This window comes from Gossypium arboreum, chromosome 8, assembly GCF_025698485.1.
Source record: "Gossypium arboreum isolate Shixiya-1 chromosome 8, ASM2569848v2, whole genome shotgun sequence".
Classification (NCBI taxonomy): domain Eukaryota; kingdom Viridiplantae; phylum Streptophyta; class Magnoliopsida; order Malvales; family Malvaceae; genus Gossypium; species Gossypium arboreum.
In genome coordinates this window covers 135,122,094-135,134,602 of record NC_069077.1, presented here as the reverse complement: position 1 = coordinate 135,134,602, position 12,509 = coordinate 135,122,094, and the positions used below count along the sequence as shown (strand labels likewise).

Here is a 12,509-nt window from a genome sequence, read left to right as displayed (position 1 = left end):
AGGAGACCTGGTATTAAGAAAGATCTTGCCTATACAAAAGGACTTCAGAGGAAAATGGATGCCAAATTGGGAAGGACCTTATGTGGTGAAGAAAGCTTTTTCTGGAGGAGCATTGATATTGACTGAAATGGATGGCAAGACTTTGCCCAATCCTGTGAATTCAGACTCGGTCAAGAAATACTTTGCCTAAAAAAAAATTAAAAAAAGGAGGAGAGGCCAATGTAAAAACTCACAAAGAGCACTTTGAGTCCAAAGGGATTTTGAATTGAAAACCTGTAAAGGGCGATTCAAACTTGGATCAGAGGTTAAACCTGCGGCACTCTTGTAATATCTGAATTAGCAAAGAGGAGAGATCTTACATCTTAGAATATCGACAACAGTACTCTAGATCCCCTAAACACATATTAAGCTCAAAAAAGGGTCTTCAAGAAGTTCATACAGGGGAGTTCATGCTGCGATATTTGGGGCACCTATCTTCCTTTTGCTTATTTTGTCTTCCAGCAATGCCTATGTTCTGTGATTAATCTATTCCCTTCAAATTTTGTTTCTAATAAATTTCGGTTCTATCCATTGTTACGATCTCTCTTAAGCATTTTTGTATTTAAATAACGACTAATGGACTAATGACACTTTTGCAAAAAGGAGTTCTGTATATTACTCTGAAAGTTTCTAAATAATACAGGAACCTGAAACAGGGCTATTATTTAGAACTAACCAAACCTAAGGATCGGAAATATTTGAGAAAGTAGAGTTAAGTTGGGACTACCACTTCAGATTTTTTGCCCAAAATCCAAAATGAACAAGAAGACAGGATATAGTTCCAGTGACAGAACCTTGATGAATAAAAAGTATTAGCAATCCAAACATTAAAGGATCATTCTCATAACATACCGCACTCATGCATTTATAGATCATTCATGACATACCTAGTTAGGGGCATTCTGATTCATTTCGATCATAGCATCCTAATCATTTGGCATAAGCATAAGTATTTGAAACAGATTCTACAGATCATACCCCTAGAGGATGGTGTAGCAATGTCTGAAAAATACAGATCTTATCTCTCTGAAGTTGCAGTAGAGCAGGTTGAAGTTACAAGTCTTATCTCCCTGAAGTTGCAGTGGAGCAGACTGAAGATAGCAAATCTTATTTCCCTGAAGTTGTAGTGGAACAGATTGAAGCTATAAACTACAGATCTCATCTCTCTGAAGTTACAGTAGAGTAGATCGACACAAGTCTTATCTCCCTGAAGTTGCAATGGAGCAGACTAAAGATAGCAAATCTTATTTCCCTGAAGTTGCAGTGGAACAGATTGAAGCTATAAACCACAGATCTCATCTCCCTGAAGTTGCAGTAGAGTAGATCAACACAAGTCTTAACTCCCTGAAGTTGTAGTGGAGCAGACTAAAGATAGCAAATCTTATTTCCCTGAAGTTGCAGTGGAACAGATTGAAGCTATAAACCACAGATCTCATCTCTCTGAAGTTGCTGTAGAGTAGATCAATACAAGTCTTAACTCCCTAAAGTTACAGTGGAGCAGACTAAAGATAGCAAATCTTATTTCCCTGAAGTTGCAGTGGAACAGATTGAAGCTATAAACCACAGATCTCATCTCTTTGAAGTTGCAGTAGAGTAGATCGACACAAGTCTTATCTCCCTAAAGTTGCAGTGGAACAGACTAAAGATAACAAATCTTATTTCCCTGAAGTTACAGTGGAACAGATTGAAGCTATAAACCACAGATCTCATCTCTCTGAAGTTGCAGTAGAGTAGATCGACATAAGTCTTGTCTTCCTAAAGTTGCAGTGGAGCAAACTAAGATAGTAGATCTTATCTCCCTGAAGTTGCATTGGAACAGATTGAAGCTATAAATCACATATCTCATCTCTCTGAAGTTGCAGTAGAGAAGATCGAAACAAACCCTATCCCTTAGAAGTTATGGTGGAGCGATAGAGCGGAGTAAAGCGACAAGATGCGGTGGGCCAAACGAGGCTCCCTTAAAAAGAGAGGCACTAAAGAAGTCAAGACCTGGCGGGACCGGGCAAAGTTGGTCTTTCTTAAAAGTCTTTGCTATGTTCTTATTACACGACAACGAGTAAAGAAGGGCAGCTGTTACAAGCCCAATTTGCCCGGGGCCCAATAAAACCAAACCCAAATTAAACCTAATCCCATTACACTAGCCCAACCCGATCACACAAAAAAAAAAACTTTAGCCACCTAGTGCCACCCCTATTGTCTGCCACCAGCACACCTGCTCCACTTACACCTGCAAAAGCCAAAAGAAGAAAAAAGAAACAAAAAGGGGCAGAAAAGAAGCAAGAAAACAAGGAAATAAACAATAGCAAATCCATTGTATTTCGGTTATAAAGCCTAAAATCTTGGATTTTTTGGAAAAAAAACACGAATATGGAAATAAAAGAGAGGGAAGAGATTGCACTAAAAAAAAGAAAAAAGAGGGAGGAGATCCAAAAATTGTATCACACGCATATTTTTCAAGGAATCAAACAGAAAAAACACACCGAAGGTTGATCTCCGATTTTATTCTCTTTATTTTCGTTTTTCATTTTCTTACTTCTTTAATATTTCTTTTATTTTTTATACAAATCTAATTAAACAAAGAAACAAAAAAAACGCAAATAAAAGGAAAGAGGAGGGATTCTCACCAGATTCGGCCCCGTCGCCGCGTCGTCGGAGCCCTCCCCTCCGTTCGGCGTGGTTGAGTCAAAAAGGGGGGATCGATTGTATTTTGAAAAAAAACGTTTGTAAATAGGGGGCATTTTCTTTTGAAAAAAAAACAGAGAAAAAAAAAAACTTCAAAGTTTTCGACTTTTGTTTTAAGTTCTTGTTCATTTTGCTTTTATTTTTTTTACTCTTATTTCATATTTATATACATATGCGACAAAGGAAAAGAAAGAAAAAAACTCACCGGAGTCGTTTGGCCTTCTCGTTGTCGGAAGAGCTCCTCCCCGATGTTACAACTGTTCTAAGGAGAGGACAAAGTTTTTTTTAAAACATTTTTGGGCTAGGAGAGCTTGATCCTGAAATCCATCTGAAAAGGGGTAAAAATTGGGCCTTTTCGCATTCTCCCAACAACCGTGGATGGCGGTCTTGTCGCCGGCGACAAACGGCCGATGCAGTGGTGCAGTGACCGGACCTTGGTCGGATGTTTAGAGGGTGAGAGAGTTGAGAGCCTTCTTTCTATTTTGAAAAATGAATGTAGGATGGTAGGGTGGTGTTTTAACTTTTTTTTTGTTTTTTTTTAAAAAAGGTTTTTTATATTATAAAAGAGAAATAAAATGGTTTTAATTAATAATAAAACAAAGTGACATAGGGGAGTGAGATTAATTAATAATAAAACAAAGTAGCATGGGGGAGTGGGATCAGCTTTTTTGCTTGGGACCATGCGCATGTTACCTTTAATTGGGTAACTTACGCAATTGATCCCCTCCTTTGTGCTAGCCTTCAATCGGGTCATATTTAAGTTTTTATATTATTTTAAATTGGCCTGCGATCGTGTGCCATTGCAATTTGCCCCCTTTGCGGTATTTTAAGATTTGGGGCATTTTCAATTTTAGACCTCGGACATTTATCATAATTAATTTTAGCCCAAAATTACATTTGCAATAATTTGTTTTACTTGTAAGTTATCTCTTGGATTTTGTTACTTCTCTCAATTAAGTTTCATTATTCTTTTAGAATAAACATGTTTCTACATATTATTTTGATTTCATACTTTTGTGATTATTATTTTTTCTTTTCTTTTTTCACGTGCATATCATTTATATGAAATACCTTTATATTATTATTACTATTATATGTATATATTTATATAATATTACTAATAGTTTATTTTTACATTATTATGTATATACCATGTAAATATTTTAATATTATATATATATAAATATCTTTTAATATTGTATTTTTATTGTTTTGTATATGCCCTAATACTATATCGTTTATATATTTTTATTTCCCATATTATCTTACGTTTATATATTTTTAACTATATCATGTATATAATACTACTATATATCTATTTATGTAGTATTATTAATAGTTATTTTAATATTATGATTATTTCTAACATGTATATATTATATATTTAACTTCAATATTATATATGGTATATTTCTAATACTATTACGTTATTACTATTATTATATTATTATTATATTTTTACCCATTACTCTTTAAATACACTTATTTTACCTTTTACTCTTCACTCACTATATATATTATTTACTTGTCTATATGTTCACATACATGTATATAATTTCACACATCATTCCAAAATTATTACTTGTATTATTACTATTAATATTATTATTATCTTCATTGTACTATCATTCTTTAGTCTTACATAATGATTGTTTATTTATTACTAGTTCTTTTAATCTCGAATATTTCCTAGCTTATTCGTTATTGTTTTTTATTCGTTTTATTCATTTATTTGTTGCCTCGAAAGAAGATTTTTCGCAAATAAAGGCAATAGTAGGTGTTTGGCAATTCGGGGAATCGTGCCCTATCGTGCTGGGTTGCAATTTCCGTTTGTTGAAACAATTGAATATTCCTTGATGTTCCACTCATGTCTTTCAAAAATTTCATTAAAAGCGAAAGAGATGTTCGATATTTAGCAATTCATGGAATCGTGCCCTAACGTGTTGGGTTGCAATTTCTCGTTTGCTCAAAATAATCGAATGTCTCTTTAGAATTTCATTCATGTTTTCTAAAAAAAACTTATAAAGGAAGCGTTCGATATTTAGCGATTCGGGGAATAGTATCCTACCGTGTTGGGTTGCAATTTCCTATTTGCTCAAAATAATCGAATATCTCTTGAATTTCACTCGTATCTTCCAAGGTGAGGCAATGGTCAATGTTTGGAAATTAGAGGAATCGTGCCCTCTTGTCTTTGGTATCGATTTTTCGTTGGACCAAATAGTTGGGCATCCTTTTGTTATTTTCGAATTACAAATTTTGAGCGTCGAAACAAGAAGATTTTTGGCAATGGACTCGAGTTATTCAAATGTTATTAACAAGAACCACATTTTAAAAACATTTTAATTTTAGACAAAAGGACGATATTTAATCGATTTGGTACCAATTTTGGGCGTAATGAGGGTGCTAATCCTTCCTCAAATGCGTAACCGACTCCGAGCCTATTTTTTCATATTTTAGTAGACCAAAATCATTGTTTTAGTAAACCAAAATGTTTTATTAAAACAACCCAAATTTCTAGGTGATCCGATCACACCTAAACAAGAAAAGATTGTTGGCGACTCCATTTTCGCTTTCCAAAAAGTCGATCCATCATTTTTAAATCGAAGAAATAAAAAAATAGTTTCAACAATATACATATAGACATACATACATATATACATATACATATAGGCCTTATCATTCATATAACATCCGTTGGCGAAGTGTTAAAACAGGCCATCCGAGTAAAGTAGAATTTTCATGTTCCGAAGTTGCTTAGCTAATTGTGGAATGCTTGTGCCATATATGAACTCTTGTTGTGAAAGAGTTCAAGAAAAAGCAAGAATCGAAAGTATATTAAATGTAGAATCAGTATTGGGTCAGATCAGATCGGACTCTCTTGACCTTGTTTGCTATGTCCATACATCATTAGTGTGATTCTAAACAGTTCAACTTGCTCATTCTTTCACAGCCTTATCTTATTCAACATCCTGTTCTAGCCAGCCGGGTCTAAGGTTTCTGGTGGTTGATAGGTCGCTTAAAAATGGTTCTCGATCTTTTGAGGTAACTGAAGAAGGGTGTGTTGGAAACAGGTATAAGCTTCACAAACCAAGCAATTGGCCATGAAAATGCTGCAAGTAATATACAAACTCCCCATTGCCATAGTTTCAACTGCTCTGTATCTGCAAACTTCTTCAAGAATTCCACCATAACCACCTGAAGAACGATGGTTACTCCAATAATCCCGAGAAATAATCGGTTCTTAAGAATGCCTTCGAAAACATTTTGCTTCTCCAACTTCCTTGCGTTGAACTCGTTAAAAACTTGGCATAGAACAAAAGTATTGAATATCAGTGTGTCCTTTACCGTCTCGGGCACATTGACTATTGATTCACCCCTGAATTGTAAGATCAAGAGAATAGCTATCTGGTATAAGGCTTGAGCTAAGAGATTCCTCCACATGATATTGGTAATTAGGGGTTCGGTTCGACCAACCGGTGGCTTCTCCATGAGTTCATTAGTTGGCCTATCCGTTGCAAGTGCTAGAGCACCTAATGTATCCATGATGAGGTTCACCCATAGCAGTTGAACAGTAGTCAACGGAACCTCACCGGCTGAAACTGCTGCAATGAAGTTGATCACGAGAGCTGCGACATTTACGGTAAGTTGAAATTGAATGAATTTTTGTATGTTATTGTAAACACATCTTCCCCACCTTAAAACTGTGGCAACTGAGCTAAAATTGTCATCTAAGATGACAATGTCCGAGCTCTCCTTGGCTACCTCAGTGCCTTGAATGCCCATTGAAAGTCCGATATCGGCTTCTTTTAGTGCAGGAGCATCATTGGTGCCATCCCCTGTGACCGCAACCACATGACCTTTCTGTTTCAAGCACTGTACCATCAAAAGCTTGTCAAATGGTGAGGACCTTGCCATCACCCGGATCTTTTCTACCTTCTCCATTCTCTCATCAGGTGCGTAATTTCGAAACTCGGTACCTTCAACTACTTCTCCACTTCCTTGCTGGTAATCTGGTCCTAGAATTCCACATTCTGTAGCTATAGCTTTAGCTGTGAAAATGTTGTCTCCGGTAATCATTTTGACGCCCACCCCTGCAGATTGGCAAGCCTGCACGGCTTTCTTGACCCCTGGCCGACACGGATCCTTTAAACCAACTATCCCAAGCAAGGTTAAACCATCTTCTTTTAGTCTACGATTCGTCTTTCCGCTTTGATCATCACCATCTTCTGTCTCTCCTTTCAAAACTTGCTTATGAGCAAAAGCAATGCATCGTAGACTACTGGCTGCCATGCTTTGGATTATGGTTTCGATTCTCTCCCTTCCATCTTCGCTCATCGACCGTATGATCCCATTGCTTTCATAATATTGTGAACACATGGCTACAATCATCTCTGCAGCTCCTTTCCAATGTATGTCTACCATTTCATCAGCCTTTCTCTGAACTGATACCCCACTACGCTTTTTCTCTGAGTTGAAGGTTTCAACATGGAGAATGATGTATTGTTGCTTCAGCTTTTCCATATCCATACCCAAGCCTAGGACAGCCCAAGACAGAATTGCCTTCTCGGTTGGACTGCCTGAAAACTCAGGAAGGGATCCCGAGACAGGTTTGCAGACACTACCAGTTGTGTTCAATCCAACTCCTTGGTAGAATAATTCAAGAACACTTGGGGCAATTTCTTTGGCAAGATCTTCTTCAACGGACTCTTGGCCGAGCCAAAACTGGGTAACTTTCATCTGATTCAATGTCAAGGTGCCGGTTTTGTCCGTACAAATGATTGTAGCCGAGCCCATTGTTTCACAAGCTGAAAGTTTTCGAACCATTGCTTGATCAGCCATCATTCTTTTCATCGAGTAAGCAAGTGTAAGAGTGACAGCCAATGGTAGACCTTCTGGGATAGCCACGACCACGATCGTTACTGCAGCAGCAACAATACGAACAACTGCATTCAAGATATCATCTACATCGGTCTGACTCCCACGATACTCTGTCTGGCCATTGTCATCTTTTGTATTTCCAGTGAAATAGCGAATTAACAAGACTGCAAGAACTAGAAAGGCAACCGCAAGACCTACCTTTCCGATGGAAGAGGTCAGTTTGTCAAGTCGAGCTTGTAGCGGCGTTCTCTCGTTTTTATCACTGGTTATTGAACTCATCATTTCACCCCATGCAGTGTCCATTCCGACTGATGCTACGAGCATTCGAGCGTATCCATCGACTACCTTAGAACCAGAAGAAAGGAAAGGGTTCCTGCAAGCATCAACTTCCACATGGTCACTCTCGCCCGTCATGCTTGATTCATCCACTTGCAGTGAATGTCCATCCAAGAACAGTCCATCTGCCGGAATTTGATCTCCGATCTTCAAGAAGACAACATCTCCAGCAACGAGATCGAATATAGATATTTGTTGCCGACGACCACTTCTAACGACTTCAACTTTGATATTGTTACTAATTTTTGATAACTTATCAAATTGAGTCTCCTGTCTGAAGTTACTAAGTGCAGAGACAACAATGACAAGAAAGACAGCAACGAAGATACTTCCGCCTTCGTACCAACCTTCTTCGGCACCATGTTCTTTGATGCCAAAACCTAGAGATAAAGTAGCACATACAAGGAGAATAAGAATTGTTGTATCCTTGAAAGCTTCCAAGACGAAGTATAATAACCCTTTCGGAGGTGGCTTATGATACTTATTAAAACCGAACATCTCTTGCCTTTTTATAACCTCTTGCTCATCGTCTCGGATTCCATGTTCGGAATTCGTACAAAGGGCATCAACAACGCCATCAACCCCTCCGAGATGGTTAAGAGAAACCAAGTCTTTCTCTTTCACAGTCTTCACAAGTCGTTTTTGGTTGATTTTATGTTCAATATCAAGGGCGACGTAATGATCGAACTCGGTGACATACTGCTGAGAGGTCATAGAAGGGAGTTGGGTAGCCCTTTGGGATATGATCTTGTCAGCAAGAGAAAGCATAACACGAGCCGAATATATCGTGATGTAGGCAATGCGCCAACGCCGTTGGGCTACGGTGAAGCCGCCCGGGGCTTTGACAGTGAGGAGTGAAGTGCTGCAATCATAGAGTTTACACTCATCACTGCTTGACATGGTTTTGGAGGGTTTACAAATTTAGAAGAGAGTTTCTCTTTTAGATCAAAGAATGAAACCTCCTTCAACTAAAGGGGTATCCGAAAAGAAACACCTGGTCAACAAACCGCCATTGAAGTTGGCTGAGCCTCAGCTAACACTACGGAAGTTATTGGACAATCAGCAGACGTATGTTTACCATACATACATATATATATATATAAAATAATAGTCATAGAAATTTTATAAATTGAATGATAAGAAATTATCATTTGATACACAGACAATTGAGTTTTATTTCTACGAGCTTTTTGTCATACTATACTATGATATTACGTGCAAGGTTGGACTAATATTTGGAATAATTTGAAAGTTATATATATAAGCTTGAATATAAGTTTTAGAAAACGAAAGGCAATCTAAATGAAGTTAGAATTTCAATTTTAAATACTTTTTCTATTAAAAAAGTGCCGACATGAATTAAGATTTTTATAATAATTTATGTCAGAAGAAAATACAATTTTAATAATGTATCATATAATACTAGATTTTGTAATGTTTAATTATTTAATGATAAATATAGGTGGATGCTATTGAATTATTGAATTTGTAATTTTTAATTATTTAAAATAATATATAAGTATGAAAACATTAAAAATATTATCGTAATAATATTTTTATAATTTAAAATAGACTTAATTTAAATATAAAATTAGGTTAGATAATAAGTTAATGGGTAAACTATTAAAATAGTCACTTTTATTTGTCTCAAGTTATATTTTAGTCACTTATGTTTGAAATGTTACATTTTAGTCACTTACGTTATCATGTTAGTGTAACGTAAAGCTGGCATGGCATGTTAAATCATCATTTCAAATGAAAATTTTAGGTTAAATTATACAATTGATCCCTATATTTTTTCATTTTGAGCAATTTAATTTTTTCTTTTATGTTCTTTTAACTTTCTTTTGTTTTCTTTATTTTCATTCTCTTTGTTTTCCTTCCTTCTTCATTTTTAACATAGTTTTCTATGTTTTCCATTTGTTAAAAACTAGTCTACAAGCTTGCCTCACTCGAAAAAATTAAATTGTTCAAAAAAATAAAAGTGTAGGAATTAGTTCTAACAAATGGAAAACATAGAAAATTTAAAAGAACATAAAAGAAAAAATTAAATTACTAAAAATAAAAAAAATATGAGGTCCGATTGTATAAATTAACCTAAATTTTTTGTTTGAAATGATGATTTAACATGTCACGTTAGTTTATCTTTATACCTTTAACGAAAATTAATGACTCGGTGACTAAAATATTACAACGCGATAACATAAATGACTAAAACTTGACATTTCAAATATAAGTGACTAAAGTGTAATAAGAGGTAACAAAATTGACTATTTTAATAATTTTACCCTAAGTTAAATGGGAAACGCGGCTCTCACGCTGAGTTGACTCTTCAAAGTTCAAATGCCTTTAATTACGGCGTTCAACTATGCAACTTTTGTGTAGCTTCCTGGGTTTAATTGCTTTATACGTAATGCTCCAACAAATTGCCTACAAAATTTTATTAGATTTGAATTTTAGATAAGATTTTTATAATTTGGATAAGTACGGTTATTTTTCAATTTTTAATTATAAAAATATTAATATATTTACTATTTATAAAACTCAACGATGGCTACTGGGTAGGGCAGGTGGTAACTATAATTATCCTTCAGTTCTTCAGAACTAGTAGGGGTGGAGAAATTTCAAGAATGCATTCACAAGTGTGGTTGACGGTAATCTCTGCCAAACGTCAATATTTCACTTGAACCAATAATGGCAGTTAGGATGGATGTGGTATGGGAAAGACTATAAGGACTTCTGATAAATTGCGTATGATTAATCTTGCCATTGTGGTATTTTGGATCATTGACCTATGGTTTTATATACACACTAAAAAATGCCCTTTTTTCGAAGACATCATAGATTTGAATTGATGTGGACGACTGACTCGCGATGTCATGATATTATTAGTCCGGCATGGCAAACTCTATGACCCTGCCCTAAGCTGTAAACTAAAAATCACCAAAGATAGATTTATGGAAGGGAATAAATCTACCTTTGGTAACTTGAAATAGAGTTGCCTTCAACTTGAACACAATCTACAAATGGCTCAGGAGAGTATCTCTTCGCTCGATAGCTGCGACAATAAAATTCGTATCCTTAAGGACTTACAAGACCCCCTCAAGCAAGAATAACTTTATTGGTTTGAAAAATCTTGTTCTGGTTGGATTGTTCATGGAGAAAGAAATGCTAAGTTCTTTCATTCTTTTACTTTAAAGACACTTGCATTTAATACTATTCTACAACTGATCAATTTGAATTGGGTTCCTAGATTGAAGAGCAAGTAGACTTACGCATAATGGTAGTTCAACATTTTCAGAATATCTTTGACAAGCCACATGAATCAAATTTATCTTTGATCTGAGAAATCTGTTCAGAATCTTAACATCCCTACTCTTATAGTTAATATGGAAAATCAAAATGAAAATCAGAATAACGATTTATGAAATTGAGTATACATGATGATGGATATGTTCTTTGTAATTATGAGATGGAAAATGGTGATGAAATGTATTAATATCTAAAGTTGAGATTGCAAATGGAATATGCAAGGGAGGTGTTATATCTTGTACTAGTGATTTCCATTAGATTTGGTTAATGTAATCAAGAAATGGTAAAAGTTAATATGACAAATTGCATAACATCATTAATCATTAATTCATTCATTTGAATCACTTATATTGTATTTTAATGTTCAGATTATAGAAATATTACTGAGTTATACTCAGCATATGATTTTATTTTTTGTGCGTAGGTTAAGTATTTTTTTATTCGGTCGTCAACATTAGCATCTAACGACAATCCCGGGCTCAAGAGTTGGTGATACTTTTTGGTTTGGTCATGACATGTACCTAGAAGAGTTTTGTTGTTGCATATGTTATGTTTTGGATGAATTTAGCAATATTTTGAATGTTATGTGAATAATATAAGTTTGGTAATGATCTTGGTATTTGATAATCTTTGTTGATGGTAGAGGTATGTATGTTATAATGCTTATCTGGTGATAAGGTAATATGTTAGAAACATGCTATCAAATGAATGGTAGGTATATTCTAGGTTTGAATGGATTTGGTAAGGTTTTGTGCATGTTTGAATGGTTGATTGGAATCATTATTATAAGGTGTTATAAATGGTTAAATGAAGTATGTCATGTTAATTGTTTTGAGGTGTCCTAAAGGGTCTATTGGATTGTTTTGAATATGATATTATGTTTGAAATTGAATTGTTATGTAGCACATCAAACCCGGCCCAGACGTTAAGGCCGAATCCGACATGCCACTTTGAAGTCAAAAACCCGTGTTCCCTTTTTAGTGTTTTAAAAAAAAAAAAGCCGAATTTTGTCAAACTAACCAAGTGAATGGAAGTGGGCACCGGTAGGTATCCATAACGAGGAGGTGATCCATAAAGGTCGCTTAAGTACCAAGCTCTCGATTGGATCCAATCCTAGACATGTCCACATCCATTGCCACACTTGGTTATAACAAGTTGAAATTTCTTTGAGTGGTTATCTTTGGTAAATTGAATATTCATGTCATCGTGTTATTTAAAAAAATATCGTTTTGAAATCGTGCCCTAAGTCTAGCCCATTTGAA

General features: G+C 35.4%; 1 protein-coding gene across 1 annotated transcript; it reads right to left on the bottom strand.

Moving 5' to 3' along the window:
* Positions 1-5,313: 5,313 nt before the first annotated feature.
* On the bottom strand, positions 5,314-9,101 carry LOC108469165 (calcium-transporting ATPase 12, plasma membrane-type-like). Its single transcript, XM_017770056.2, has one exon. It carries the CDS (start codon positions 8,833-8,835, stop codon positions 5,710-5,712), a length of 3,126 nt encoding a protein of 1,041 aa, XP_017625545.1. The 5' UTR covers positions 8,836-9,101; the 3' UTR covers positions 5,314-5,709.
* Between the last annotated feature and the right edge of the window lie 3,408 nt (positions 9,102-12,509).

Coding starts and splice junctions, on each gene's coding strand:
- LOC108469165 (XM_017770056.2), bottom strand. CDS start 8,835: ATGTCAAGCAGTGATGAGTGTAAACTCTATGATTGCAGCACTTCACTC.